Genomic DNA, 27,000 nt, shown 5'->3' with positions numbered 1-27,000 from the left:
GGCGACAGTTGTCTGCCGTACTTTCCTCCCCGTATGCCTATGCAATCGCTGACAGCTTTGGTTTGGCTCTCAGTGACAACTAAGGCCGGCGGTTAGTTATCGATCGACTTTCAAAAAAATTAGGGCTAAACGATCTTTGGGAACGAAAAGGCTTTAGAAGATTTTTTTTTTTTTTTTGTCAAGGAAAAATTACGAACCATGTGGTTTAGAAGTATTTAACATGTTCCAGTGGAAGAAATTCTGGAATTGGACGAGAAATATAAACGACAGATGGTGGTGTGAGAATATAATTGGTCACGGCATCGCTAGGCTACCATTTTTAAGAATATCGAAGAGGAACAGACAGAGAGAGATACAGTGAACAGTTGCTGCCATTTCTTGAAACGTTAACTGTTATCTGAAGAATTTTTCAGATTTTGTAACGCTTGTTTAAATTATATTATGCAGACTTTATTATATTATGAAAGGCTAATTTCAGGGAAGAAATTCAAGTACCTTGGGTCGGTCGTTGAGAGGAATGGTGACCTGGATGAGGAAATACAGCACCGAATAACATGCGGTTGGATGAACTGGAGGAAGATGAGCAGGGTCCTGTGCGACAAGAGAGTGAGTTGAAAGAGGAAAGGAAAGCTGTATAAGATGGTGGTGAGGCTGGCGATGCTCCATGGTGCGGAGACGTGGCCTATAACCAAGGCACAGGAGAGGAAGATGGAGGTAGCGGAGATGCGGATGTTGAGATGGATGAGTGGTGTGACAAAGAAGGACAGGATAAGGAATGACTACATCAGAGGGACGGTTAAGGTGGGACCAATTGGCAAGAAGATACAAGAAAGTAGGCTGAGGTTGTTCGGACATGTAGAGAGGAAGGGTGAGGAGTATGTTGGTAAACGAGTGGAGTATATGGAGTTGGAAGGAAGGAGGAAAAGAAGCAGGCCCAAGCTCAGGTGGATGGATAAGGTGACAGAGCATCTTAGGGAGGAAGGATGAAGTCCGGACGCCCTGGACCGTAGAACTTGGAAGAGGAAGGTTAAAGATTGGTGCGCCGACCCCGTTTAACATGGGATAAGGCATTGTGAAAGAAGAAGAAGATGCAGACTTTAGGATGAAACAAGCATCTCCATTAAGACAAGCGAAGAACTGGAGAAATGAACTCAGTGTAATTTTTCTTTTGTGCTGTTCCGATGGTTGGGCATCAATCAATAGAACGAAGAAGGTGTTATTTGCTATTTTTGACTAACAACGTGAAGTGCAGGCACTAAAACTTACCAGAAATAAAATTTCCAGTCCACAATTTTCCCAGGTGGAGCTCGGATGCTTAAAGTACTGTGTACTTCATCAGTCAAGTACTTCATCCTGTTAGAAACACGGTATCAATGTGATCTGCTCAAACCTACTTTTGACCAGCCTCGAACTTAGAACGAATCACAACAGGTTCACCCACAAGCAAGTTATCTGGAAAGAGCGATTAGGTGCAGGAAAGGAGTCTTCAAAGATTCTGCACTCAGCATTCGACGCTAAGGAGCCTGCTTGCCCAAGGGCCATCACTTGCCGAAATTTTGAGAATGAATTATTATATTGCGAGAAAGTTGAGAATGCGTTGCAGCAATACTCTGGAGTTGTAACGAGTTTAGGCGGAACAGAGTGATATTACCGTACGGTAAAATCATAACCGTACGGTAATGATTTTACCGTACGGTTTCTCGGAATGCTTCTGAAGTACTCTTACAAATACCACCACCCCTGCAGATCAAATCTTATTCAGATTACTCAACCTGCTTTGCCTTTCTGTTCTTTTTTCCTGGCTGTGAAAAATGTTTCAGCAGGATAATAAAGCAGTCCACTGGCACTGAACACGTGCGGTATGAAAGCACACTGGCAGTTCGAAGATATTCAAAAATCTGAGTACATTGCGAGGCACATAAACTGCACGTGGTTTCCTAAAATAAATAACCCGTATTGTGTATCGGCACGAAATCGCTCGAAATTAAGCAATTCCAAGAGCAGGAAACCAAATAAATAAATAAAAAAAGAATTAAGGAGTTTTTCTATTTAAAGTGGACCAGCTTAGAGAAGCAACGGATTTGATATGAAATTGTAATTTAAAAATAAATTCTCATTTAAAGTTTTGAGAAAGCCCTCGAAACAATTCACTGATTCATGAAAGCAACGAATAAAATCGAAGCACTACAAAACCACTTTAAAGCGTCGCGCTTGCCGCAGACATACACACGCGCGCACACACACAGTTGCGTTGATGCGAACAAAAGAACGTTAAGAAAGCGATCGCAGGATTCGAAATAAGCGAAAGGAGCCGATAATTAAGATAATTTAAATCGTATTGCTCAACGACATTAGCAAAATATGAACAGAATGACAAATAAATGGAATAGACAGAAGAGGAGTACGAAAGTGAAAATGCCGAAGCAATTTGTTGCTTATCCTGTGAATTGAGAATGTTTTTCGAAATGTGTTTACTCGCATTCATTTTCTTCAGAAGACGGTGTAGTTTTCTTTAAAGTTTTATTTAAAGTAACTTATTTTAAATATTTTTAAAAAGTTAAATAATTTTAAAAAATTAAAATTTGAAATAAAATGTAACACAAAATTAATTAATTAATTTTTGTACTGATATCAACGACAGCAACAACTCCTATCAACGACAGCATATTAAAAGGAAAATTGAACAGAATGAAGAAATTCTCATCTCGTCCTCAGCACAGTTGGAAAAGAAGACGCCCTTCGTTTGGTAAAGAATACAGTTCGGATCCTGATACGGGACTCGAGGAACCGCTTTTAATCTGCAAGTGCATTCTTTGATTCCATGCAGAGGTCACACGTGTTTTTCTTCCTGAAATTTGAGATTTTCTCGTGAAAAACTGAAAAAATCGGTCAGGAAACGTTGATACACCCGTTCGCTTATTATCCGAATGAAACACACACACACACACACACACACACACACACACACACACACACACACACACACACACACACACACACACACACACACACACACACACACACACACACACACACACACACACAGTTACTCGGCTTTACGTAAGAGGCCATTAGGCGTACCACGTGAAAGAAGAACGAGGACGGACTTCTTTCAAAAGCAGCCCTTCGAAAGAGGAGCTGCAAACGACACGTCGGACTTCATTCAGGAGCGCGCCGTCTCATGAACAAAATCATTGACACAAGAATGTAAATACGGAAAGTACGCAAGATGGACTTACCCGCTATGACGCCCCCTACGAGGGCTCCTAAAGCGATCAGGCTGCCGATCCACGAAACGTCGTCTGTCGTCACTTTGAATCGGCTACGCTCGTTCTCCATCTGATGAGTTGCCGGCGATGAAAAGCCGAGGGTCATCCCCATAGCAATTGCGCCAGTGAGAGAACCGAGAGACGCCAGGTACATTTTGCGGAATGCCGCTTTCTTGGCCGTAGAAACTTCATTGTCTTGATTGGCAACGACCGAGTGGAGTGCGTTTCCATCCTCTTTTAGATCCCACTTCCCGGAAGGCGAGGATGCGGAACTGCTTTCGACGCTCATCTTCGAAGCTGAGGCAAGAACGCTAATATAACCGAGCGAAAGAAATTTCGGTCTTTCTGAAGAGGGGAGCATCGATCACGTGATTCCCTGACTGATAATCCGTTCGTAATCTGCACACTTTTCCCTCGTTATCGAAAGTTATCTTCCTTCGACTTCGAGTCAGATGGGAGAGAATTAATCATCGGAAGGTTGACAATGCATCGGAGATAAGTTCGCTACTCCTATCAAACAATCCAAAATATTTACGTACGCGTAAGTAAGAAACACAATCTTTTTCTGCTTGCTCACGCGACATTTGCGCGATTGCGCAATCTCTTGTATGACACGATAGATTAACAGGAAGAGGATGCTGTGTTTTTCTTTCAGATGAAGTGACCGCGTCGATAAGCGTGAATTGTTATTTTCAGACGCTGTTTTCATTGAACTGGTAAAATAAAATGACATCCCAAACGCAACTAAGAAAGCAATGGATGCCAATGTGCGTTACAAGCTCTCCTTTTTAAGTCAAAATCCATAATAAACAAATCGGAATCAGTGGTCATTGCGAGACGTGTTTTCTTCACTCCTAGAAAACAAGACATCCCTGCGTAAACTTGGCTGGACGAGCAAGCGGCTTCCATTCAGCAGTTCGAATCCCACTGAAGATTTGGGGTGCGAATATTCCCCAGGCAGCAGGAAAATTTCATCGCTTGGTGGGCCCTGTCCAGTTTCGTGGAGGCCGTGGGCCGAACACTCAGCAGTGCTCGGGTCTCCAGTGGGATTTCCGCAGAACCCGTACTTCCGCCCACATTACTACGTTAGTGGACTTGTTTTCACAGGTGGAGTTGCCATTAAAACAGCCGTAAAGAAGAACGATTAAAAATATCGTTGGATCAAAGGGCAAAACGTTACGTCTGCGCCAGTGACTTGTCAAGTGATGAAGACCCTTCACTGATTTCATTTTTGTTAGCTATTTTGTTTTTGTTAGCTCGTGATCAACGGCGTCGTTCCGCTCTTTTCAAAACAATCCAACGGCATTTATACAAAATATGCACTCGCCTTTATCGCGTTGTTTGTTCAAAATTAACGAAGAAAGTGCAGCAAAGGGAACGAAATTCGAGCCGCAATCTTTAGAGAGGTAAAATAAGGACGAGAGGAGAGGGAATGAGGCGGTGCTTTTGTTAAATTTCAAATAAGCTTTCGAATATCAGTGGGGAAGGGGGGGAGGATAAAATGAACAGGAATGAAAATGATATCAGAAATAAAGAATCCTTTTTTATTTTAATTATGAAATAGAAAGAATAAACAAACCTGGAGAGTGATTTCCAGCTGTGATGTTTTTGCCATCTTTTCATATTAACTTCATTTAAAGTCCAAATTTACACTTTTTAGTTTCTTTCATATTTAATTCATCTTCTCTCATCATCGAACCTTACAAGGTTGTTAAAAGGATGCCTCAAATGACATTCAAAAATCGCAGCAAAATTTCTTCGCAGCAGCATTTCGTCCGTCCTACTACACGAATTCCGTTTCACGCCTTAAAGATAATTTCTCATTCATTTGCGTTTCTGGCATAAACTGGTACTCCCCTCTTTCATCGCACTATTTTTATTCAATTATAGATCGATACAATGATTATGCTTGATTCAGCAATCACCTTTAATCAAATGTATTAATTTATAGGTATTATTTCTGGGGAATTCCCATGTTACTCCTCTAAGTAAATATTTTTATCGCTATTTAGCTTATTTTTGTTTAGGAGTACCAAGGGGTACTCCTAAACAAAAATAGGCTAATTATAATTAAAAACTAATTATGCCATGAAAACCGAACCTTTAGAAATTTTAGATACATTTCATATTTCGGGCCCTTGGCGCCTTGTTTTGCACGCTTCCTGATTTTGCGCCTTTCAAGAAACAAGCAATTTGTTAATTTAGGAATTCGCAAATTTCACTGAAACGGTCGTTCTCTGTTTCAAATTCTTCTCATTTAATTCGTAAAAACGTCTCTTTGGCGTAGTCGCTAACTCTGAAGAACAGTCACAACTCGATCGATGAGCTGAATAGAGTACAAGAATGTTGCCGATACTACAACCTCCGATACTGATCGATACTTCCTACATGCTCTGTAGCAAAATCAATCAGACTCGGTATTTCATTATGCGTCATCCTGGGAACATCGAGGTATTAACAGATATCCTTCACACTAGAAATGCTGACGTTACTCTGGATAAAAACAAATACAGCAACCAAAATACGTGCATAACTCTGGCTAAATGCACTGGATTTTTAAATAACAGAACACTATATTACGATAATACATTTCAGATTGCCATTTATAAGGCAGCATTTAATATATTTCACTACAATTTTTTACGAATATTTATTTTCATATACATTTTTTTTCCTACAAAATTTTATACTTAATAGTGCATTACACAGTGGTGTGTGTACTGTAGAATGCCACAGTATGGACGTAAGAGATCAGATCAGTATGGATGTAAGAGATCAGAACATTATTTCAATGGCAATGTTTCAGAGGCATTTATGGCTTCAAAAAATAATCTTCATCGTGTCTTAAAGCTTGCTCTGATTTCTCATTTGAGTTCTCTGTAAGAGAGTTCGTTGGTGCCGCGAATGTCAAATAGCGCCTCAGGATACTTTTTTCGCCTGAGGTAACTGGAAAAGTAGACCATCCCACCTGAGATACGGGACTGGTTTGTTTGTTTACATATGGGTTTTCCCGTTTAGATTAATGTCCTCGTGAATGCCCAGAAACTGGCAGGTGTAGACCCTCTGAACAGTTTGAACTGCAGTCACTCCTGAGGTCGCAGGAAGTGGTAGATATTTACCAATTGCGGGATTGCTTCTCTACTTTTCAGTTCAAATAGGACAATTTCAGTTTTCTGAATGTTCATTTCGATTTTTTTTTTCACTGAACGATGTATGCATGCTTAATAATTCAGATTCCATGTTATACTATAAAGCTGACATGTCGCTCGATGAGAACTATTGCCATATCATCACAAAGCTGATTAGGTTCCCTTTCGATTCCAAACGAATACAGAGGTTGTTTATTTACATCACAAATAAAATAGTCCGTAGAACTGAGCCTTGAGGAACTTGTCTTCATGACGTGCCGTTTATTTGAACTGCTTGCCACCTACTTTCTACATAAGGATGAAACCGCTGGTGGCACTTCCCTCAAATGGACTTTGAGGGAAGTGCCACCAGTTAAATCACACGGTGCACAGTTTTTTTTTATTTTTTTTTTTTTATGATATGTCATCATCGAATGGCTGACAGAGTAAAATGCCTTCTGCACCTCTATGAAAATAGCTGCTGTTTTTAATGTTATTATTGTTATTTATTAAATCACTAAATAAGGATCACAAATGAAAATGTAATACAACAGATGCCGCAAGTATTTAGAATAATAAACTGATAATAATAGATAGAAAAAGTAATACTACGCATGTTATTATGTATATATACACGAGGGTGGTCTGAAACAATCTCGGCCTAACAATGAAAAAGCGAATTTATAGTTTCAAAATTATTTTCATGCTCAACATAATCTCCCTTAAGACTAATACATTTATTCCAGCGATGCTCCAGTGCCATTATCCCATCCCTGTAATCGTTCTCAGTAAGATCTGTAAACTATCCTTCTACAGCTGCAATCACCTCTTGATTCGAATCAAAACGCTGACCAGCGAAGAAGAGTTTTAGTTTTGGGAGGAGATAGAAGTCAGAGAGAGCCAAATCTAGGGAATTGGGCGGATGTTCCGACAATTCATAGCGCAGATTCCTTAATTTTCACATTGCCAAAACAAAGATGATTTTTTTTTCTTCTTCAAACCGGGTTTTTTCTCGAGAATTTTTCGCCTAGTCTGGTTAAAAGATCGGAATAATGTTCCCTGGTTACTGTTTTACCCTTTTCAAGATAATTAATAAACAAAATGCCTTTAGCATCCCAAAACACTGATGCCATGACCTTTCCTGCTGATGGAGCCGACTTTGTTTTCTTTGGCGCTGAACAACCGGCTTCTGTCCACTGTTTTGACTGCTGTTTGGATTCTGGTGTGTAATGGTGAATCCAAGTCTCATCCATAGTAATAAATCGATGCACAAATTCAGTTTTATTCTTGTTAAAATGCTCCAAGCATTATTCAGTGATTTTCATGCGAGTGCATTTTTGATCTGCTGTAAGCAGGCGAGGCACCCATCTTGCGCGAGGCTTTTTCATTTGCAATTCTTCATGCAAAATATATCCTACACATTCTTTTGAAATGCCTGTAGTCTCAGCAATTTCACGCACTTTAACTCGTCGGTCATCCAATACAACATCGTGCACTTGATCAATGATTTGTGGTGTTGTTGCGCTTTTTGGACTTCCTTCATGTGGATCATCTTAAAGGCTGGGATGGCCATGTTTAAACTCGGCAGCCCATTTATTAATTGTCGCAAACGAAGGAGAAGAGTGCCCATAAATGTTTATGAACTTCGAATGAATTTCTTTTGGCGTTAAACCTTCTTTTACAAAGAATTTTATAATCCCACGAAACTCAATTTTATCCATTTCAAGGGATACAGACAACACTCTTGCTTCAGACAGCTGTATAAAACAAACTACTTGATAGAATAACTTGCGATTTCACATGGATGATTATGACAGATGTACCAACTTAGGAAAAACCATCTTGCTGATAGTGTTGCCATCTATGGTCGAGGCCGAGAACATTCCAGACCACCCTTCTATATGAGAAGCAACTGTACAATGTGTGTAACTAAGAGCCTTATCCATACTGATTACTATAGAAATACAATGTAGACGATGCATTCACTAAAACTTAAATTAAAGTGAGGGAACAAGTTAGGGAATCTATGTGAGGGAACATGAATACATACAGAAAATAACTGAGTCATGATATATAGCATTTATTTATTCAATTTCAATATAGCATTTATATTAATTTTCTATAACATACGTTTACAATAAAAGCCCATAGCCATGAGGAAGTCTCTCAATCTTTTTCTGAAAGTGAATCTGATGTGGCAGACATTATTTCATCACGAATTTTATTGTAGCTGCTTGTTGCTAAGTGCTCAATTGATTTGTGAAAAATTTGTTTGTTTCGGGAACTACTAGTAAGTTCTGAACCATGGTCTACATTATGTACGGAAAAAGTCACAGTGCAATTTCTTATATATAGTATACAGTTATATATATAAATTTTCTGTAATGGTAAAATGCAAGATCTTATATACTGCATGTGCTCAGAAAAATTTAGGCAAGTGTTTGTTTAGCTTAACGCGTTTCGAAGAATCCTTAAAGTCAGTTTTAATGAAAGCTTTTATAGAATTTAAAAATGAAATGTCTTTTTCCATTTTTCATTGCAAGATTTTTGAGAAAACTGGCAGAACAGAAATTGGTCTGTAATTTGTGAAACTGTTGATGTCTCTTTTTTTTTTTTTTTTAACAGTTGTTGCTTTTTTTTTAGGTCTGTTATAAATTCACCACTTGAGAACGATTTGGTTATGTTATGAAGGCGAAATCGTGGGTGGTAATTAGTAAAATCTTATAATTTTTACAGGTAATCCATCATATACTACTGGCTTGTTAGTGTTGAATGTGCTAAGATTCGTTGTAGTTCCTGTTCCTATATTTCTGACAGGAACCTAATGTTACATCTCCATCACAGCCCGCTGTCAAGAAGGAGGAGATATAAAGGAGGTGTAACCTTCACAACGCCGAACTCCAAAATCACAAAGAATAAATTTCTCACATGAAGTCACTTCTGACTTCCTCACTTTTCACTCCACGGTAGTCATTTTTAGTAAAGAACTGCTGGATTTCTTCTAACGATTTGCCCTTCGTCTCAGGAAGCAAAAAATAAGCAAAAGGACAACCGCTTAGGCAGATGCTGCCATAAAACCAGAACACACCGTAACTGTTCATAGTTTCCGACATTTGTCCGAATGTCTTTGTGACGATAAACACTGATATCCAACTGAATCCTATAACCACGCCGTTGACCAAACTGCGGTACCTCAAGGGGATTATTTCGGCCACCATCAACCAAGGAACTGGAGCATAACCCACAGAAAATCCAATGTAGTACACGAGAAGTCCTAGCAACGAAATCCAGCTGTAATTTTTGCTGATCTCACTATCGTGCTTTTCAAGATAAAAATACGATCCCAGCACTGTAAATCCAGCCGCGGATACAAACCCGGAAATCATCAGCAACACTCTCCGTCCAATTCTGTCAATAATCGTGCTACTGAAGACTGTAAACACCAGCGCGACGATTCCTATTATCACGCTGGCCACAACCGAGTTCAGAGCACTTTTTGCTGCGTCGAAGATGTCGACGGTGTAAAACACAACAGCGTTTACTCCCGAGAACTGCTGAAGAAACACGAGGCCGAGGGAAAGCGCGCTCGGTTTGATTACTTCGGGTCGTAGCATTTCTGTGATGGATATCCTTTCCTTGGGTTGCCGACGTATGTCCTTTTCTATGCATGAGCATTCTTCTTCGGCATTAACAAAATCTCCTTGTAAAAACGAGATGGCCGCCACAGCTTCCTGTTTTCTTCCACGCGAAAGAAGCCACCTTGGGGATTCGGGCATCCGGAACATCAGCACAAAACAGAGTGCTGGCAGAACTGCACCCACCCCTGCCAGCAATCGCCAGTTCAGCCCAATCCCCATCGCAACACCCGATATCGCTGCTGTTGCCATAAAAACTTGAAAACACGCTCCCATGAAGCCACGGCGGTCTGCCGATGCTATCTCAACGACGTACATTGGCGCAGTCACAGTCATGATTCCCGTACAAAATCCAGTCAGGAAGCGACCGACATAGATCATGTACAAGTGGTTGGCAAAGGTAATCAGCAGCCACCCCGCAATGAAAGGAATCGAAAAAACGACGACGTTTCTTTTTCTTCCTAAAATGTCCGCCAGGAACACTGCAAAGTAAAAACACTTTATTGACCAAGAAAAAGGAAATCCAAGAAAAATTAATATTTTTTAAAAATTATTTTGCAAAACACTAACAGTTAATTATATTCATGTCCTATAAACATGCAAATATTTTAGATCAATATCAAATCCTAAGATGTTAATTATCGTGAATTTCTACTGGAGCATGGCAATGCACATCGAGACATAGAAATGTCATCCGTTCTAAATCGGAATGCTAGTCTATTCTAGGCGCAGACCGCGTTACATGAACCAATCGAATATATTAGAAACTTCTGAAGGTTACACTAACTGTGTGCAAACATTAAAAGACATCCCTCAATTTTGTCTCGAATATTGTAGTCGGTGACAAACGATGTGCTGGCAAAAGTATAAAAATTGAATTTATTTTAAATGCTGCAATTGTATTAAGTAATGGAAATCAGGGATGGTTTCGGACGTTCCGAATTCCATCGAGTTGGTTGCAATAGCATTTGTCGACAATGAGCTCGGAAACTGCGGAGTAATCAGATCATTCCGAACTGAGCCTGAAGACATTAACAGATGGCGAAAAAAACTCAAGAAACAGTCAAAATAGACGATTCAAACTAACTAAATGGCAAAAGAGAGCTCCAGAGTAGAGTTGGTTGCTCGCGGATTTTCGAAACCAAGAGTTCAGGGCTTCCGCAGATGATGGCTGTCAGAATATTACGCACTGAACTTCAGTGTCGGTTCCTCGAAAGGATTGCTTCAAAGATAAGCCTGAACCGAAAGAATGGTCGCGTTCGAATGGTGAATAGTTCGGCCATTGGAAAGCTGTGGTATCGAGGCATGAATCACCCTCTAATCCGACGGTCATGTTCGGGTGTAACGGCTTCCATTAGAGGCTCTCGAAATGTTACGTGGTTGGGATGTTATGATAGGCTGAGACTTTTGTTTTCTTTGTCTTGTGCTCGGTTACTTTTTCTAGCATACCGTATGTGGTTGAGGATAGGATTACTTCTGGGAGTGTCAGAGAAAATGAAGAAAACTTCCATTTTTAAGTTCAGAAGACGTTGTCTGCTGTCACTCTGGGGTAATTCTATGGAAATGACCAGGGTTATAGGTTGTTTCCATGGTAGAATGCCACGGTACGAGTTCAATAGGTTCATGACGTACTGTGTTATACCGTTCGTGCTGTGGCGACATTGCATGGGAAAGTGGAATGCAAAAGTCGAAACGAGAGCGCAGATTCCAGTTCAAATAGGAGAGAAGGCGGCCGAGTTGGAAAGTGATTTTGAAAAAGCTAAAATGTCGGTTGTAATCGAGCCTGCGTATCCAACAGACAGCGATCGCTAATTTTGCGGAGGGTAATTATATCTGTGTTCGATTATCGACATTAAGTGGAGAGTGCACCAGGTGGAGGCATCTAGAACACCGACCAAGATTAGCCACCCGGTGCAGCGATCTGCGAAAAGAAAGGTTTTGGAATACACTGAAGTGTCCGTAATTTTTGCAACACAGTTAAGGGGAAAAAAATATTAAGAGCACCACTAAAAGGAGTTGCTCTTGTACAGCTTCAGGATTAAAGAATAATCCTTAAGTGAACTATAGGTTGATCAACCAACCTCTCGTGTATGTGTTCAACATTAAAAAAAAAAGTCAATGCATTTGATCTTCTTGTATTAGATATGTTTTTTGGTATTCAAATATTTAAAAATTATTTCAAAAACTACTCGGAAAAATCAATGCATCGTACTTTCTATCCAGGACTTTTTCAGGATATGTTCGAAAGACGCAATACTTTTGTTGTCTTTTTTTCTCAAAAGTCAACTGTTCAATTCACGGAAAGACTCTTCTAAATCTGTACAGCAGCTGAGCATGAGTTCATGAACAGCGATGTAACCCTTTTCACCTCCCGTTTTGTATTTGAATGCGATTTCTGCGAAAATATAAAAAAATGGTTCGACTATTTAATATCCCAACAACTTTTTTCCCCGTTAGGCCTCAATCAACTTTACTGTCGCTGGCCTTGTCTTTTAAGGCTTTTAATCTGCAAAGCGTTTTTTTTTTATTTTTACTTTGGCCATCGCTAAGCGATTTATCTAATGGATTGATGCTCGTTTTTAGTGGGCACTCCAAAATTCTCTTTATATTTTACGAGGGAAAACCATCCTGAGGGTTTTTCACATTTTTGTTTCTACACGCAGAGTTTCTACAAATCAATGAAACAAGCCCATCTATTTTTTTTTTCTTTGACTCTACGTTTGGTCCTTTTTTACTTCCGCTGTTTCAAGTTCATTCACATCTGTTCAAACCTCACTTCGCTTCTCATCTCACAATCATTCGTTATGAATGGCTTGCTGCATCCAAATAAATAACTAAGCCCAGTTATCACTAAGAACGCAAAGGGTCTGCCTATTTTACTCTTTTCTTCTTCTGAAGGAAAAAATCCAGTTCCTTGAGGAAAAAGCCCTTCCACTTCCGTATGAGAACAGCTCATTTGTCTTCTTTTTTTAAAGTTCCTTATCTCATAGGCAGATTCGAACTTCTGCTTTCCGCACGAATGCATCTCAAAGCACTAATAATTCTTGTTGCGGACATTGCATGCTAATAACGATGGCAAAATGTGCTCGAGGATTTGTGCCAGAATACGCAGCACAAAGGTTAAAATTTGGCTGGAAGTTTTTCTGGTGTTTGCGAACAACTGAGAGAAAAAAATGATTGCTTAGAATAATGAAGTGCGCGTTAAATCGAAAGTCGTTTGTTGTTGTGAAATGTACTGGATAATTACAAGGTCATCGAGTTACGTAATTTGGACTAAATTGCCACAAAATTTAAGCAGTAATAATATTGCAATAATTTTGCAATTTAAATTGTTTATATTGTATTATAACGAAAACAAAAAAAAAATCTTTCCTTAAACAGCTAAACCATAGTAGCAGTGGAATGTGCATACTTCCGAGTACGAATTCCACCATATTAGGGACAACATCTCATTATCTTTATTATTTAAGCGCAATGCAGGATGAAACTGTTCCCAGTTAATTCTTTGTTCGTCGATATTTCTGTTGCTTTCGCTGCAACATTCACGATGCCTGAATGGCATTCTTCAAAGAGCTCTACCGAGTGTGGAACTTTTGTCAAAATGCAAATAGGGTGTTCAAAATGCGCCGTACGACCGACACCTTGATCTGTTTTTGGCTAAGTACCTTACGCACATGAATTTTTTTCCCCATTTTGCCACTGCAGATGGTCTGAGGGAAATCAAAATTGGAATAAGGACGACTTAACAGACTTTCTAAATACAAAATTCCATTCCAGTCCATTGCGTAATTGTTGATATCGGCTCGAATCATTTTGCCAAAAAAAAAAAAAAAAAAAAAGGAAAAAAAAGCGATCGCAACGTTATCTTGTGTACGTCGTGAATCGAATATTTTATTAAATTGCAACCAGCTGGAGGGAGGAATGTGTAACTTGTACACGCTTTGTGCACAGACAAAAGATGCCATTTAAATACACCGATATCAACTTGTAAGGAATCCGCATACAAATATTTTTTCACCTTTTTTTATTATTATCATTTTTGCGGCAATCTCGGATTGACTTGAATACTGATCGGCGGCGACATGGAAATCAGCTGTTTTGCATAATGCTTAAGCCTGAAATTTGCGTTATTGGCTTAAAATTACAAAATGGAAAATGACTCAGCCCTATCCGAGGGACACTTCGGAATTTGAACGAAATGAAATGTACGTTTTCTTTTCATAACTAAGTGAATTTTCTAAATTAAAAAAATAAATAAATAAACATAGTGTGTAATTATCAAAAAATTAAGTAATTACAGTGTATTTGCTCGACGCTCGTTCACACCAATATCAGCGTTTGTATCAGCTGATATAATTATTAAAATAAGGTATGCTAACCGATTTCAAGTGGAAGCGAGTTAACGATGTACGTGAAGTGCAGGAAATAGACTTAACCGCACCCCATCCTCCACCTCTTCCTTTACATGTTTTAACTCTTTCAGGAACCGTTTACTTTCCCTGTTACACGACAGTCCAAATAAAAGATGTAACGATGTACACTCACCTGAAGCAATGCTGCCCGCGAAGGCGCCCAAGGGTAGGAAAGCACCGATCCAGCTCACTTGATCGTCCGTGACAGAAATGGTGTAGTTATGTTTGACCATGTCTGGTGTCGCTGTAGCAGTGTAGGTCGTGCAAAAACCAGCAGCCATCGAACCCAGAAGACACGCCGCAGCTGCCAGGTACATTTTCCGGAAACGAATGCGGCATCTTTTCCCATTAGCGTTTTCCAGAGAATCAACCTGGATCCTGCAGGTATCACTTGCTTCTGCTGCGAATTCCTGTTCCACGTCCATTTCCCTCTCTGCTTCTGTGAATGAACCTCCAGACTTCGAAATTCCGTTCCTATCTTCTATCACCTAAAAATAAATGAATAAATAAATTCTGGAAGTAAAACACTTCGCTGCTAGACAATCGTCTCTTCTTTCCTTCCCCCTCTTACTTGTTACCGGCAAAAGTGATTCGCACTTCTTGCCCAGTTTCAAAGTTACAGACGACTGCTGCAGAATAAATTGCGGGGCTTCGCTAAATGAATTCAGCACTCCCAATTAATGCACGCTCCCAAATTACTCTCGAGATTTCATTTATGATTTCTTTCGCTATCATTTACGATATCGTATCTCCCTTTTAATCTCTATTGAAAGTCATCTCTTCTCTCACTCTCACATGTTAGATACTCATCCGTCACGGAGCTCATTTTCTTACACTTGACCTTTGTATTTGACGTTTTTCTGCCCGCTAATGCTGTAACAATCATATAAAAACATGTCACAAGGTCGGTAGTTCGTGGTCCCCTTTCCCACACATTACAGCTACTGCTTATTGGAGTCCTGAGGCGGCTTGAAAAAGAAAATCAGGTTTGATCTCTAGAGAAAAGTTTCCAGACTACGCAAAAATGAATAAAATATAAATAATATAAATGAATTTAAAATTAAGGGGATAAAACTCCCTTAGCCCACTCACGGAATTAAAGTCTACAACTTTCATGAGTAGCAATCACATAATAAATAAATAAATAAAATAAGTTCACAAGAATTAATGAACTCAGTACGTTTTAGAAAGACATTAATACAAATTTACGTCTGCACACTAAACGAATTTTAGTTTTCAGAAATCTCCGCTTATCTCACAAACAAAACAAAAGAAAGCAACATTTCCCCCCCCATAATTAACCATGCTTAAGTGGGCTTGTAAGTGCACAACCGCAATTACGTAACCAAAGAAGGCATCAAATAAACACTTTCCCAACCACACAAAGGGACAACACACTTCAGTACTACTTATTTAGCACCAGAAACATTCAGTAGTCTCCTTTTGCCAATAAGAAATGAAATCAGTCCAAAGAAATGCAGGAATCTGACCAAACAGTATTTCTTCTTATTCTATAGAAACGAGAAAATTTGCTTCGCTCTTACTGTATAAAATAATCGCCAAGGGTAACATTTAGAATGATTGTTCAATGATCGTCACGTAGGTCCAAAGGTACACAGTGCTATAAACAGCACACTGCTTTGCTTATTTTGTTTCAAAACTGAATTAACTTTGTACGCTGAATTTTTTTGTATAGATTATGCTGCGAATTTTTTTCTGATTATTATTATTATTATTATTATTATTATTATTATTATTATTATTATTATTATTATTATTATTGAAATGAACAGACAAAAAAATGCAGGTGAGTCCTGTAATTTCAACTCTTTAAATATAGTGATAGAAAACGGTCTTGAGACCATAAAAGCCAGCTTAGTAGACCTTGTGCAAGAACTCTTTAATAAACAGAACGAACAAATAACAAAAAAATCTAGCGAATATGAAGATTTGGTAAAACATAATAATTTAGCAGTGATAGAAGTGTTGCAAACGGCAAAAGACATTAAAATTAGCATTAATGCACTAAATGACAGGCAACACAATTTGATGAAAGAAACATCCGAACTTCGTCAAGAACTTCATTCTCTGAAACGACAATACGAACGTTTAAATCAGCAACAACATAAAGAAGATCTTGTCATAAACGGTCTTCCTGAAACTGCACCTACAGAAAACCTCAGAGATGTGGTTTTAAAATTAGGCCATGTAACTGATATTCCCCTACAGCTTCGACATTCAGACCGTAAATCGGATTCCTAAGAAGAGCAAAAACCAAGACTTGCCACGACCTGCACCAGTCATAATTTGTCTTACGAACAAGTCCACAAGAGACAATCTCATAAAAGCCAGCAGGCAGAAAAAACCAGTTGCCAAGGACTTGAACGGACAGTAAGACAATAGACCAATCTTCCTATCCGAATATTTAACACCATTCAACCAGAATCTGTTGTACCAAGCAAGAAAAGCAAAAACAGAAACAAATTACCAATTTTTGTGGACCACAGATGCCAAGATATTCATAAGGAAGTCACAAACTTCAAAGCCGATACAAATTAAAAGCTCAGAAGACATAGAAAGGCTGCCCACTGCGGAAAAAAAGCCTCCTAATTAGCTCAAAAAGAAGCCCACAATAAAAAAGAATGTGAACCATCAAGACAGATGCAATAACACAGGATATATCGACAATTTCACTTTGATTTGACCTTTCAGATCATTCATTTGACCTCCCAAACACCTGCCTACTTCCAACACAGCAACCAAATCAATATATATATATATATATATGAAAGAATGATCGTTAACTTGGTTAACATACATATTTTTATGAAGAATTGAATGACTAGAACCGAGATTTAAGTAAAAAGGTTTTAATATAAAAACACGACACTAGTTTCAGCCTGTAACAGCTTTCATCAGGTGACATTAAAATGTATCATACGTAAACCGGTTATATATATATATATATATATATATACAGGGTGTCCCAAAATTCACGCAAGATTTAAATTTAGCGCCATTTGTGCGGTAAAGTGTTGCCAACGAAAAAAAAAAAGACAGCGTGACAGCTGACAGTTCAGGGTTATTAAAAATGGAGCGCTACACGAAAAAACAACGCATTTTCATTGTTGAGCAATATTTTAAAAATAATGAGGTTTGGCAGCTACAGTTCGCAATTTTCGTACAAAATATGGTCGGAATAGTGATTTAACTTCATCAACTGTGAAAATATTAATTAAACAATTCATGGAAACTGGATCAATTAGTGATCTTATACACTCTGGCCTTCCTTCAACAAGTCGTTCAACAGAAAACATCGAAGCAGTTCGTGAGAGTGTTGCTGAGAGTCCAGGAACATCAATTCGGCACCGTGGTCTTGAATTGGGCATTTCGAGAAGCTCTCTACAGCGTATTCTCACGAAAGATTTGCATCTTTATGCTTACAAAGTTCAATTGACTCAAGAACTGAAGCCTACTGACCACACACAGCGAAGAGAGTTCGTTGAATGGATTATGGAACAACAACAAGTGGATGCTTATTTTTCGAATCATCTTCAGCGATGAGGCTCATTTTCATCTTGATGGCTTCGTTAATCGAAGCCATTAAGATGAAAATGAGCCCCAAATGAACCCCAAATGCGACAATTTTGGGATTCAGGAAATCCACGAGTGATTGTTGAGAAACAAATGCATCCACAACGTGTCACTGTTTGGTGCGGATTTTGGGCTGGAAGCATCATCGGTCCAGTCTTCTTCGAAAATGCGGCTGGTAAGGCAATAACAGTTAATGGTACTCGCTATCGCGATATGATAATCCAGTTTTTTGTGCCTAAATTGCAAGATATGGATGTGGACGACATGTGGTTTCAACATATGCCATAGAGCCCGAGAAACATTTCAATTACTGTATGAGTCATTTCCTGGTGTGTAATTTCCCGTTTTGGTGATCGGAATTGGCCACCCAGATCATCTGACTTAACGCCGTTGGACTTTTTTCTTTGGGGTTTTTTGAAGTCTAAAGTTTATGCCAACAAGCCCACGACCACCCACGCCTTGAAGGAGGAAATTGAGCGCTGTATCAACGAAATTCAGCCACATTTATGCAAAACGGTCATGGAAAATTTCGACAAAATAGTGCGTATGTGCCAGCAAAGCCGTGGAGGTCATTTACCCGATATGCTATTTCATGCATAACCCTATACTGTATACTCCATCAAGCATACTGTATACTCTCATATGCAGCTTTCTTCCTGCTATCCGTTAGGTAGTTCAATAGTGTTTCCCTTCGTTTCGCTACAGCTTCTTCACGCTCTCTATTAAACCATACTTTTCTCCTCCTCTACCTATTTACCAATGCTCACAATTCCAGCCTATTTAAATCATTCTGCAAATATTGCATATCAACAGCATTCATGATTACCCTATCTATCTTTGCATCTTCAGCAAACAGCTGTATGTCGCATGTCAAATCATTCCCAATATCATTAATGTACAGATTGAATAACAGTGGACCAAGCACTGACCCTTGTAGTTCAACATTTGCTACGTTAAATCTTGCAGACTCACATCCCCATACACCACTTTTTGATATCTGTCAGTCAGCCATCCATGCTAATATTCTATAACCCAAACCCATATTCTGAAATTTATACAAAAGTCTATCATGCTGCATTCTGTCAAAAGCCTCAGCAAATTCAAAAGTATCATGGCGTATTCATTCCCCTTGTCTAGTTCAATGGTAACAGTTTTATAGAACGTGAGCAAGTTTCTAAAACATGACCTTCCCTTGATAAACCCATGTTTTTCATTGCAAAGTAGAGATTCACTGTCAACTAATTTCTGAATGCGAGAACTAACCAACTATTTCCGAAATCTTCACCACTACTCCTGAAATACTAATTGGTCGATAGTTGGATACATCGGTCTTTGCACCACTCTTGTGCAATGGAATTACCATAACTACCTTGCATTCCTGCTGAATCTTCCCTGTTCTGAGACTCATATTAAACAGCCTGGTGAAAGGAATGGCCAGTTCAGCTAAACACTCTTCTAGCACATGTGCTGATATTCCATTAGTTTCCCTATTGCTGAATTCTTATTCAATTTGTGCAACAGCTGTAATACCTTGGCCTCACACGCCTGCGTCTCTTCATCTAGCGAACAGGTAACAGTGAGTTCAATGTTGCATTCACCAGGTTTAACAAAATGGGCACTCATTAGCTGACCAACATCTTCTGCATCAGGAACATTACCACAAAAATGACTCCAGCTCATAAATCAATCCTATCAAAAAGTCACATCGCAAACAGACCAAGCCAAACAACACACAAACCAAGTCAGAATATCTTCACTAAAAACTCACTTTCACATTCACTTTACTAACATCCGTGGCATTAACACAAACATAAATGACGCTCACCACCACTTGCAGTCTTCCAGACCAGACATCCTTTTCATGACAGAAACTCAGATTACAACTACATATCCCACATCCAGTACCCAATCTACACTCTTAACGTTCTTTTCGCCACAAGGGCGACACCTACGCCTTTGTGAAATCCAAAATAGCCCGTCAGAGAATGACCAATTTAGAATCCTATGCTTTTTTGACCTTCTCTAGCTCAAGGTTTCATTGTCCCATTTAGTTACATTTATTTGTTGCATTTACCGGTCTCCAAACATTCTGACCTCTTCCCATTCCTTTCAATGAAACTCGACCATCTACAATCCAGCTATTCAAATAGTTAAGTCATATTTCTAGCGACAGTAGTAGGGGTGGCGGTAGTGACCAAATGCTTCCGGTGGGCGTGGCTTTTCCCTAAGGGTATATGTGTCAATGGCTTCAGGTTGGAGTTTCTGACCAAATGCTTCCGGTGGGCGTGGCTTCCTGATGTCATTGTGAGTGACGTCATGAGTTTGGAATGTTAGGAATTTCCATGTGGGCAAGTGTGTGAATGGCTTCAGTTCTTGTGTTTTGGTTCGCGTATGGGATTATGGGTGATGATAGAGATAAGGATTTGTGTTGTGATTGGTGGGACACTTTAAACCAAATGCTTCTGGTGGGCATGGCTTTTCTCTGTGGACATATGTGTCACTGGCTTCAGTTCTTGTGTTTTGGTTCGCGTATGGAATTATGGGTGATGATAGAGATAAGGATTCGTGTTGTGATTGGTGGGACATTTTAAACCAAATGCTTCCGGTTGTATTTTCTCAGGGTGGCACACATCCGTCATTGTCGTCTATGGGAATTCTTAGAGTATGTCGTGATGGCGGGTGTGATTAGATTTTTCTGAATAATTAATTATATAGTAGTGTCACTCAAACATACGTTTTTTTTTTATTATTATTTTATTTTATATAGATGTTTGTACTAATTTTCCAATACATTTGGGGTATTTGTTTCCTGTTAAAGGGTGGGAATTCTTAGAGTAAGTCGTGATGGCGGCAGCCTTTCGAGCTTTTCTGAATAATTAATTATATACTGATGTCACTCAACACACATACTTTTTTTTTTTCCAGACCTCATCTGTATTTTCTTCTATATACATATTCTAATCAAGTTCATATTTTATTCATAATTCATCCGGATATTTTGATTTGTCTAAAAGTAAGATAAGGAATCGTGACGCGAATGTTTGTTATGAGATGTAGATAAGTGACGTCATTTGTTAGTTGTAAATAAGTGACGTTATTGTTTTGAATGGAAAGGGAAATATATTAGTGTATAAGAAATCGTGACAAACATACAGTTTTTTTTTTCTTCTCTAGATGGTTGTACTAATTTTCCAATACATTTTGGGTATTTCTTTCCTGTTAAAGTGTGGGAATTCTTAGAGAAAGTCGTGATGGCTCTCGTGTTTCGATCTTTTCTGAATAATTAATTATATACTTAAAAAAAATAAAAAAACGCGTTTTTTTATTTTTTTTCCAAAAAAGTTTTCATAAAAAACGCGTTTTTTTCCTAAAAAGTTATCATAAAAAACCATTTTTTTAAATTTTTTTTTCCCTAAAAAAGTTATCAGTATCAATTGGAGGTGACATCACTAAAAGATATCCGCAAACGATGAGCTCACTCATCTCCACTAGCCTGAGCAGACATCTTCTGGAGGAGAGGGGTTAGGGGAGTATTGCAGGGAAGACCTCAGTCACCCTCTTGACTATCTTTTCACTTCCACAACCTGATGCTATTTTTTTTCCTCCAAAGTTATCAGTATCAGTTGGAGGTAACATCACTAAAAGATATCCGCGAATAATAATCTCGCTAATCTCCGCTAGCCTGAGCAGACATCTGCTGGAGGAGAGAGGGATGATAGGTTAGAGTATGGGATGGGGGAGCATTTAGCATCAGTTGGAAGTGACATGACTAAAAGAAATCCGACAACGGCAAACTAGCTCATCTCCCTTAGATGAGCCGACATCTTCTGGAGGATAGGGAGGGTGGGGGAGCCTTGCAGGGAAGACCACTGTCAACCTCTTGACTACCCTTTCACACCCAACACATAATGCTATTTTTTTTTTTCCATCCAAACAATTTCGGACATCCGCAATGGCGAGATCGTTCATCTCATTGGTTATCACTTTGAGGTGACATCACTAAAAGATATCTACAAATGGGTAGCTCGCTCATCTTCCTTTGGATGAATTCGAGCCACAGAGATAAAGTTTGTACCATAATGTCACAAAGTAAGATAAACGCACATCAACATCAATCCACCAGCATGCGAAAACATGTCTGTGAGTCACCTGCGCGAAAGTTTCATTTGGAAGGAACGGTCAGGTTAAAGGGTCAGGTAAACAGTACTATAAAGAAAAACAATCGAGTCGAGTGTCTTTTCAGTTACTGCAATTCGTTCATCCTGTGCAGCTATCGTATTGTGTTGTGTTGTGGTGTTAGGTCCAGTAAAGTAAAATAATGAGTGAACCACAAAAGTCTTTGAAATTTTCTTTCTTCAGGAAAATAGTGTAAACTAAATATTGTGAAATATTTGTAGGTAATTACAAGTTTCGATTTTTTTTTCGTTGTAAGTAATATTTCAGCAAAATAAAATAAGCATTTGTAAAACTTAAATGAACAAAGATGTGTGTTGCTGTTGTGTTTTCCACAGTGAAATTTTTACTCAGTTATTCAGTTTAGAATTTGATAATAAAATCCATAACTTTATACCTTAATGCAATTCTGTTTAATTATTGTAAAAAATCACTAATGTCAAATTAATGCAAGGACCATGGGAAACCTGATATCCTGTAATTAAGTATTTAGAAATTTGTCTAATGCTACCTATTGACATTTTTTTTTTTTTTTTTTTTTGAGTTATCTGTAAACATTTCGTTCGCATACTCGAAAATCCTACCTGTTAGAATTTGGTGATTTTACAGAGAGAAAGCAGATAATTTTACCCAAACCATAACTTAAACTCTTAAAGTTTAGTATAGAAAAAAGGTTTATACTCTCCAGATAACACAAATACAAATTTTACCTTTCCCAACACAAAGTAAGATAAAAATTTGGTTATTTTACAGAGTGCAGATATTTTAACTCATCACGTTACCAAACTCTTAAAAAAGCTTGATGTAAAAAAGAAAAGAAGGTACATTTTTCTTTTCTTTTAAGATATTTGTACATGATAAAAGTTTAAAAACATATCACTGCCAGTCGAAACTTTTTTTTTTTTTTTTTTCAAAACTTGACAACACATATTTGTAGTTTGGTGAATAAAGTACAAATGAACTGAAAAGTGACAATTTTGTTACTACATCTGTAGATACCGTCACCAGACTAGAAAAACAATCGTACCAAATTCAAACAATACGACTGTTAGAATTTGGTTATTTACAGAGAGACAACTGATATTTTAGTCTATCACGTTACTTAAACTCTAAAAAAGTTTATTGTAGAAAATAAAAATGATATCGTAGCATGCAGATAACAAATGAATCAACATGTATATATCAAATAATAATCGCCTTTGGAAGAGAAAAATCAAAATCATTAACAAACTTAATACCCATACCCGTTCTTCATTTAAATGATACCAAATGATGAAAACAAAATGGGTGTGAATTTCCAAACTTTGAAAAGCTGATGAATTTCTTGCTTGCTGTGATCATAAATAGTTATTTGAATGTAAACATTTTATTTTTCTCGCGAGTCGAAACTTATTTCAAAACTTTACCACCCGTACATTCTAGTAATGGGGGAATTAAAAACAGAGACCATACCAAATAACGGATTTGTAGTTTTGTGAATAAAGTAAAAATGAAGTGATAAGTGACAATTTGTTACTACATCTGAAGTAGATACCTTCACCAGACTAGAAGAAACAGTCGTACCAAATTCTAACAATACGACTGTTAGAATTTGATTATTTTACAGAGACAAACAGCTGATATTTTAGCCAATCACGTTACTTAAACTCGAAAAACGTTTGTTGTAGAAAATAAAAAGGTATCGTAGTGTGTAGATAATAAGGAATCAGCATGAATGTATCAAAAAAAAAAAAAATTACAGCCAATGGAAGAGAAAAATCAATAACATTAACAAACCTTATAGCCAGAACCGTTCTTCATTTAAATGATACCAAATGATGAAAACAATATGGTAGGAATTTAAAACTTTGAAAAGGTGATGAATTTCTTGTTTGCTGTGATTCCAAAATAGTTATTTGAAGGTAAACTTTTTTTTTTTTCTTTACAATTTTCTTTCTTTCTTTCTGAGCTAATATTTATTTGAAATAAGAATACATAATTATTTATTTGTGTTGGAAGGAATATCTAATATAATAATTGTGTTAAAATATATAAATATCCCCACTGTGAAAAAAAAAAAAAAAAACAGTCGGACTGAGAGGACAACAGTCAAAATACAAATTTAAGTAAGACCACATTTTTTTTTTTTCTCCTTGTAAAATTTAATACCACAAACTAGATTTTTGTTATTTTATTTTATTTATTTATTTTTTTTGACTCAGTGAGTTAAAAGTCTTATTTGTTCATGCAAGCCCTCAAATATATCAAGAAACTGTCAACTCTTGGAAGCAAAAAAAAAAAAAAAAAAATCGAGTATTATTTTAATAACCAGAATTTTAGTGCAGAAGATTTCACCTGAAATTACAATACTGCTAGAATTTGGTTATTTTACAGAGCCATTAGATATTTTAAACCAACACGTTACTACACACACACACTATTTTTCACCTAGGTACAACAAGTTGGCGACCGGATAAGAGAGAGATATCTTTAAGATACGACTTAGTGAGAAATCTACAGTGTTGGAAAATAAATTCACATTTTATTTATTCGTTAATTTTGCTCTGTTATTCTGTTAGAATATGTAATTAAACTGATTTTTAAAGTAAAATACAGAAAATAGCCATTCAATTTGAAAAAAAAAATAAATAAATAATTTCACTTGTCAGAATTCCATACCTTAACAGCACTCGGAATTCGAAACAGGAAATTACACTTACCCTAAACAAAAAGGCGCATAGACTTTCCCACCAAGCTTAGGAAACATAGCAAGAGCTTCCTACCGAGGATGGACACCCGTGGGAAAGATTAATACAGAGAACCAAACGGATACTAAAGTAAATTAAGTAGTCCACTAGCTTTTCTGGTTATTTACAGAAATATCTATCAACTCCTATGTTTTGTGTGTTTTGTGGTGTGAATATATGTTAGCCACAGTAAGCTATAATGAAAAAGTGAAATGTTCTTTTCAGATTTGTGTTTGTGTTCTGTGAATACATGTTAATCAACAATTGGAATATTCAGAAAACCTACTGTAAAAGACTTAATGAGAAATATTCAGTGTTGGAAAATAAATTCCCAATTTACGGATGTGACTCATGTCATCCCCTTTGAAGAAAAGCGCTCGCTGGGGGATATTGCAATGACGAAACCTCACCATCTACGCTCCGTAATCTAAAGGACGAAGTAACTAGTTCAGGTTACAGTATTTACAGAAATTTCATTCTTTGTGGTTTTTGTGTTTGTGTTGTGTTGTGGATATAAAATTGAACTATTTTGGAATAATCGAATTTCGAAGAGTCATCTGGAAAGCTGTAAGTACATTTTTAACTTAAACATAACTGATCGCATGTTGTTTGGTAAGCGTAATTCTAATACTGAATAGTTTTTTTTTTTTTCCATAAGAATAATCATAGGTTATATATTAGAGTATCAACATGGACACATTAGCGATTTTTTATGTCTAATGTGTATGTGTGTGTGTGTGTGTGTTTAAGGACAGGTACTTTAAGTATATAATTAATTATTCAGAAAAGATCGAAACACGAGAGCCATCACGACTTTCTCTAAGAATTCCCACACTTTAACAGGAAAGAAATACCCAAAATGTATTGGAAAATTAGTACAACCATCTAGAGAAGAAAAAAAAAACTGTATGTTTGTCACGATTTCTTATACACTAATATATTTCCCTTTCCATTCAAAACAATAACGTCACTTATTTACAACTAACAAATGACGTCACTTATCTACATCTCATAACAAACATTCGCGTCACGATTCCTTATCTTACTTTTAGACAAATCAAAATATCCGGATGAATTATGAATAAAATATGAACTTGATTAGAATATGTATATAGAAGAAAATACAGATGAGGTATGGAAAAAAAAAAAAGTATGTGTGTTGAGTGATATCAGTATATAATTAATTATTCAGAAAAGCTCGAAAGGCTGCCGCCATCACGACTTACTCTAAGAATTCCCACCCTTTAACAGGAAACAAATACCCCAAATGTATTGGAAAATTAGTACAAACATCTATATAAAATAAAATAATAAAAAAAAAAAAACCGTATGTTTGAGTGACACTACTATATAATTAATTATTCAGAAAAATCTAATCACACCCGCCATCACGACATACTCTAAGAATTCCCATAGACGACAATGACAGATGTGTGCCACCCTGGGAAAATTCAAAGATATCTTATCTCAAAACATAGCCCACAATTCCATACCCAAACCAAAATACCGCACAAAGACATAACGTCACGATTCTTATCTCTAAATATCACCCATCACACCACGTGATATTTCTGACAGAAGGGGCCCAGCGAAATTCCAAACTCAATAACAACAAACATTCTCGTCACGATTCCTTATCTTATCTTGATCTGGTCAGAAGTGTCCCACCAATCACGACACGATTTCTTATCCACTAATATCATCCTTTCCATTCAAAACAACAACGTCACTTATTTACAAATGACGACATTTATTTACAAATAACAAATGACGTCACTTATCTACATCTGAAAACAACACACACCCACAACACGAATCCTTATCTCTACCATCACCCATAATTCCATACGCGAACCAAAACACAAGAACTGAAGCCAGTGACCACATATGCTCCGAGGGAAATTCCTGACTCAGGAAGCCATGCCCACCGGAAGCATTTGGTTTAAAGTGTCCCACCAATCACAACACAAATCCTTATCTCTATCATCACCCATAATTCCATAGGCGAACCAAAAAAATCACCCATAATCCCATACGCGAACCAAAACACAAGAACTGAAGCC

At 37.7% G+C, this 27,000-nt stretch overlaps 2 protein-coding genes across 2 annotated transcripts in view; both read right to left on the bottom strand.

Annotated features, from left to right (window-relative positions):
• LOC150108787 (uncharacterized) overlaps positions 1-3,558 on the bottom strand; it is a 98,190-nt gene extending 94,632 nt beyond the window's left edge. Inside the window, exon 1 of the mRNA XM_090414237.1 lies at positions 3,240-3,558. Within this exon, the coding sequence (XP_090270363.1) occupies positions 3,240-3,558 (319 nt within the window). The remainder of the gene's footprint in view (positions 1-3,239) is intronic.
• A 5,763-nt stretch (positions 3,559-9,321) lies between these two features.
• On the bottom strand, positions 9,322-10,413 carry LOC150108786 (trehalose transporter 1-like protein). Its single transcript, XM_090414227.1, has one exon. The coding sequence runs from the start codon at positions 10,411-10,413 to the stop codon at positions 9,322-9,324; it is 1,092 nt and encodes a 363-aa protein (XP_090270353.1).
• Positions 10,414-27,000: the final 16,587 nt, after the last annotated feature.

The sequence above is a fragment of the Typopeltis vanoorti genome, chromosome 2 (assembly GCF_054136105.1).
Source record: "Typopeltis vanoorti isolate ZY-2024b chromosome 2, IOZ_Tvanoo_1.0, whole genome shotgun sequence".
Taxonomy (NCBI): Eukaryota; Metazoa; Arthropoda; class Arachnida; order Uropygi; family Thelyphonidae; genus Typopeltis; species Typopeltis vanoorti.
This window is presented reverse-complemented; position numbering and strand designations above follow the sequence as displayed.

What these genes read in the sequence shown, in the direction of transcription:
- LOC150108786 (XM_090414227.1), bottom strand. Translation starts at nt 10,413, where the DNA reads ATGATCTATGTCGGTCGCTTCCTGACTGGATTTTGTACGGGAATCATG.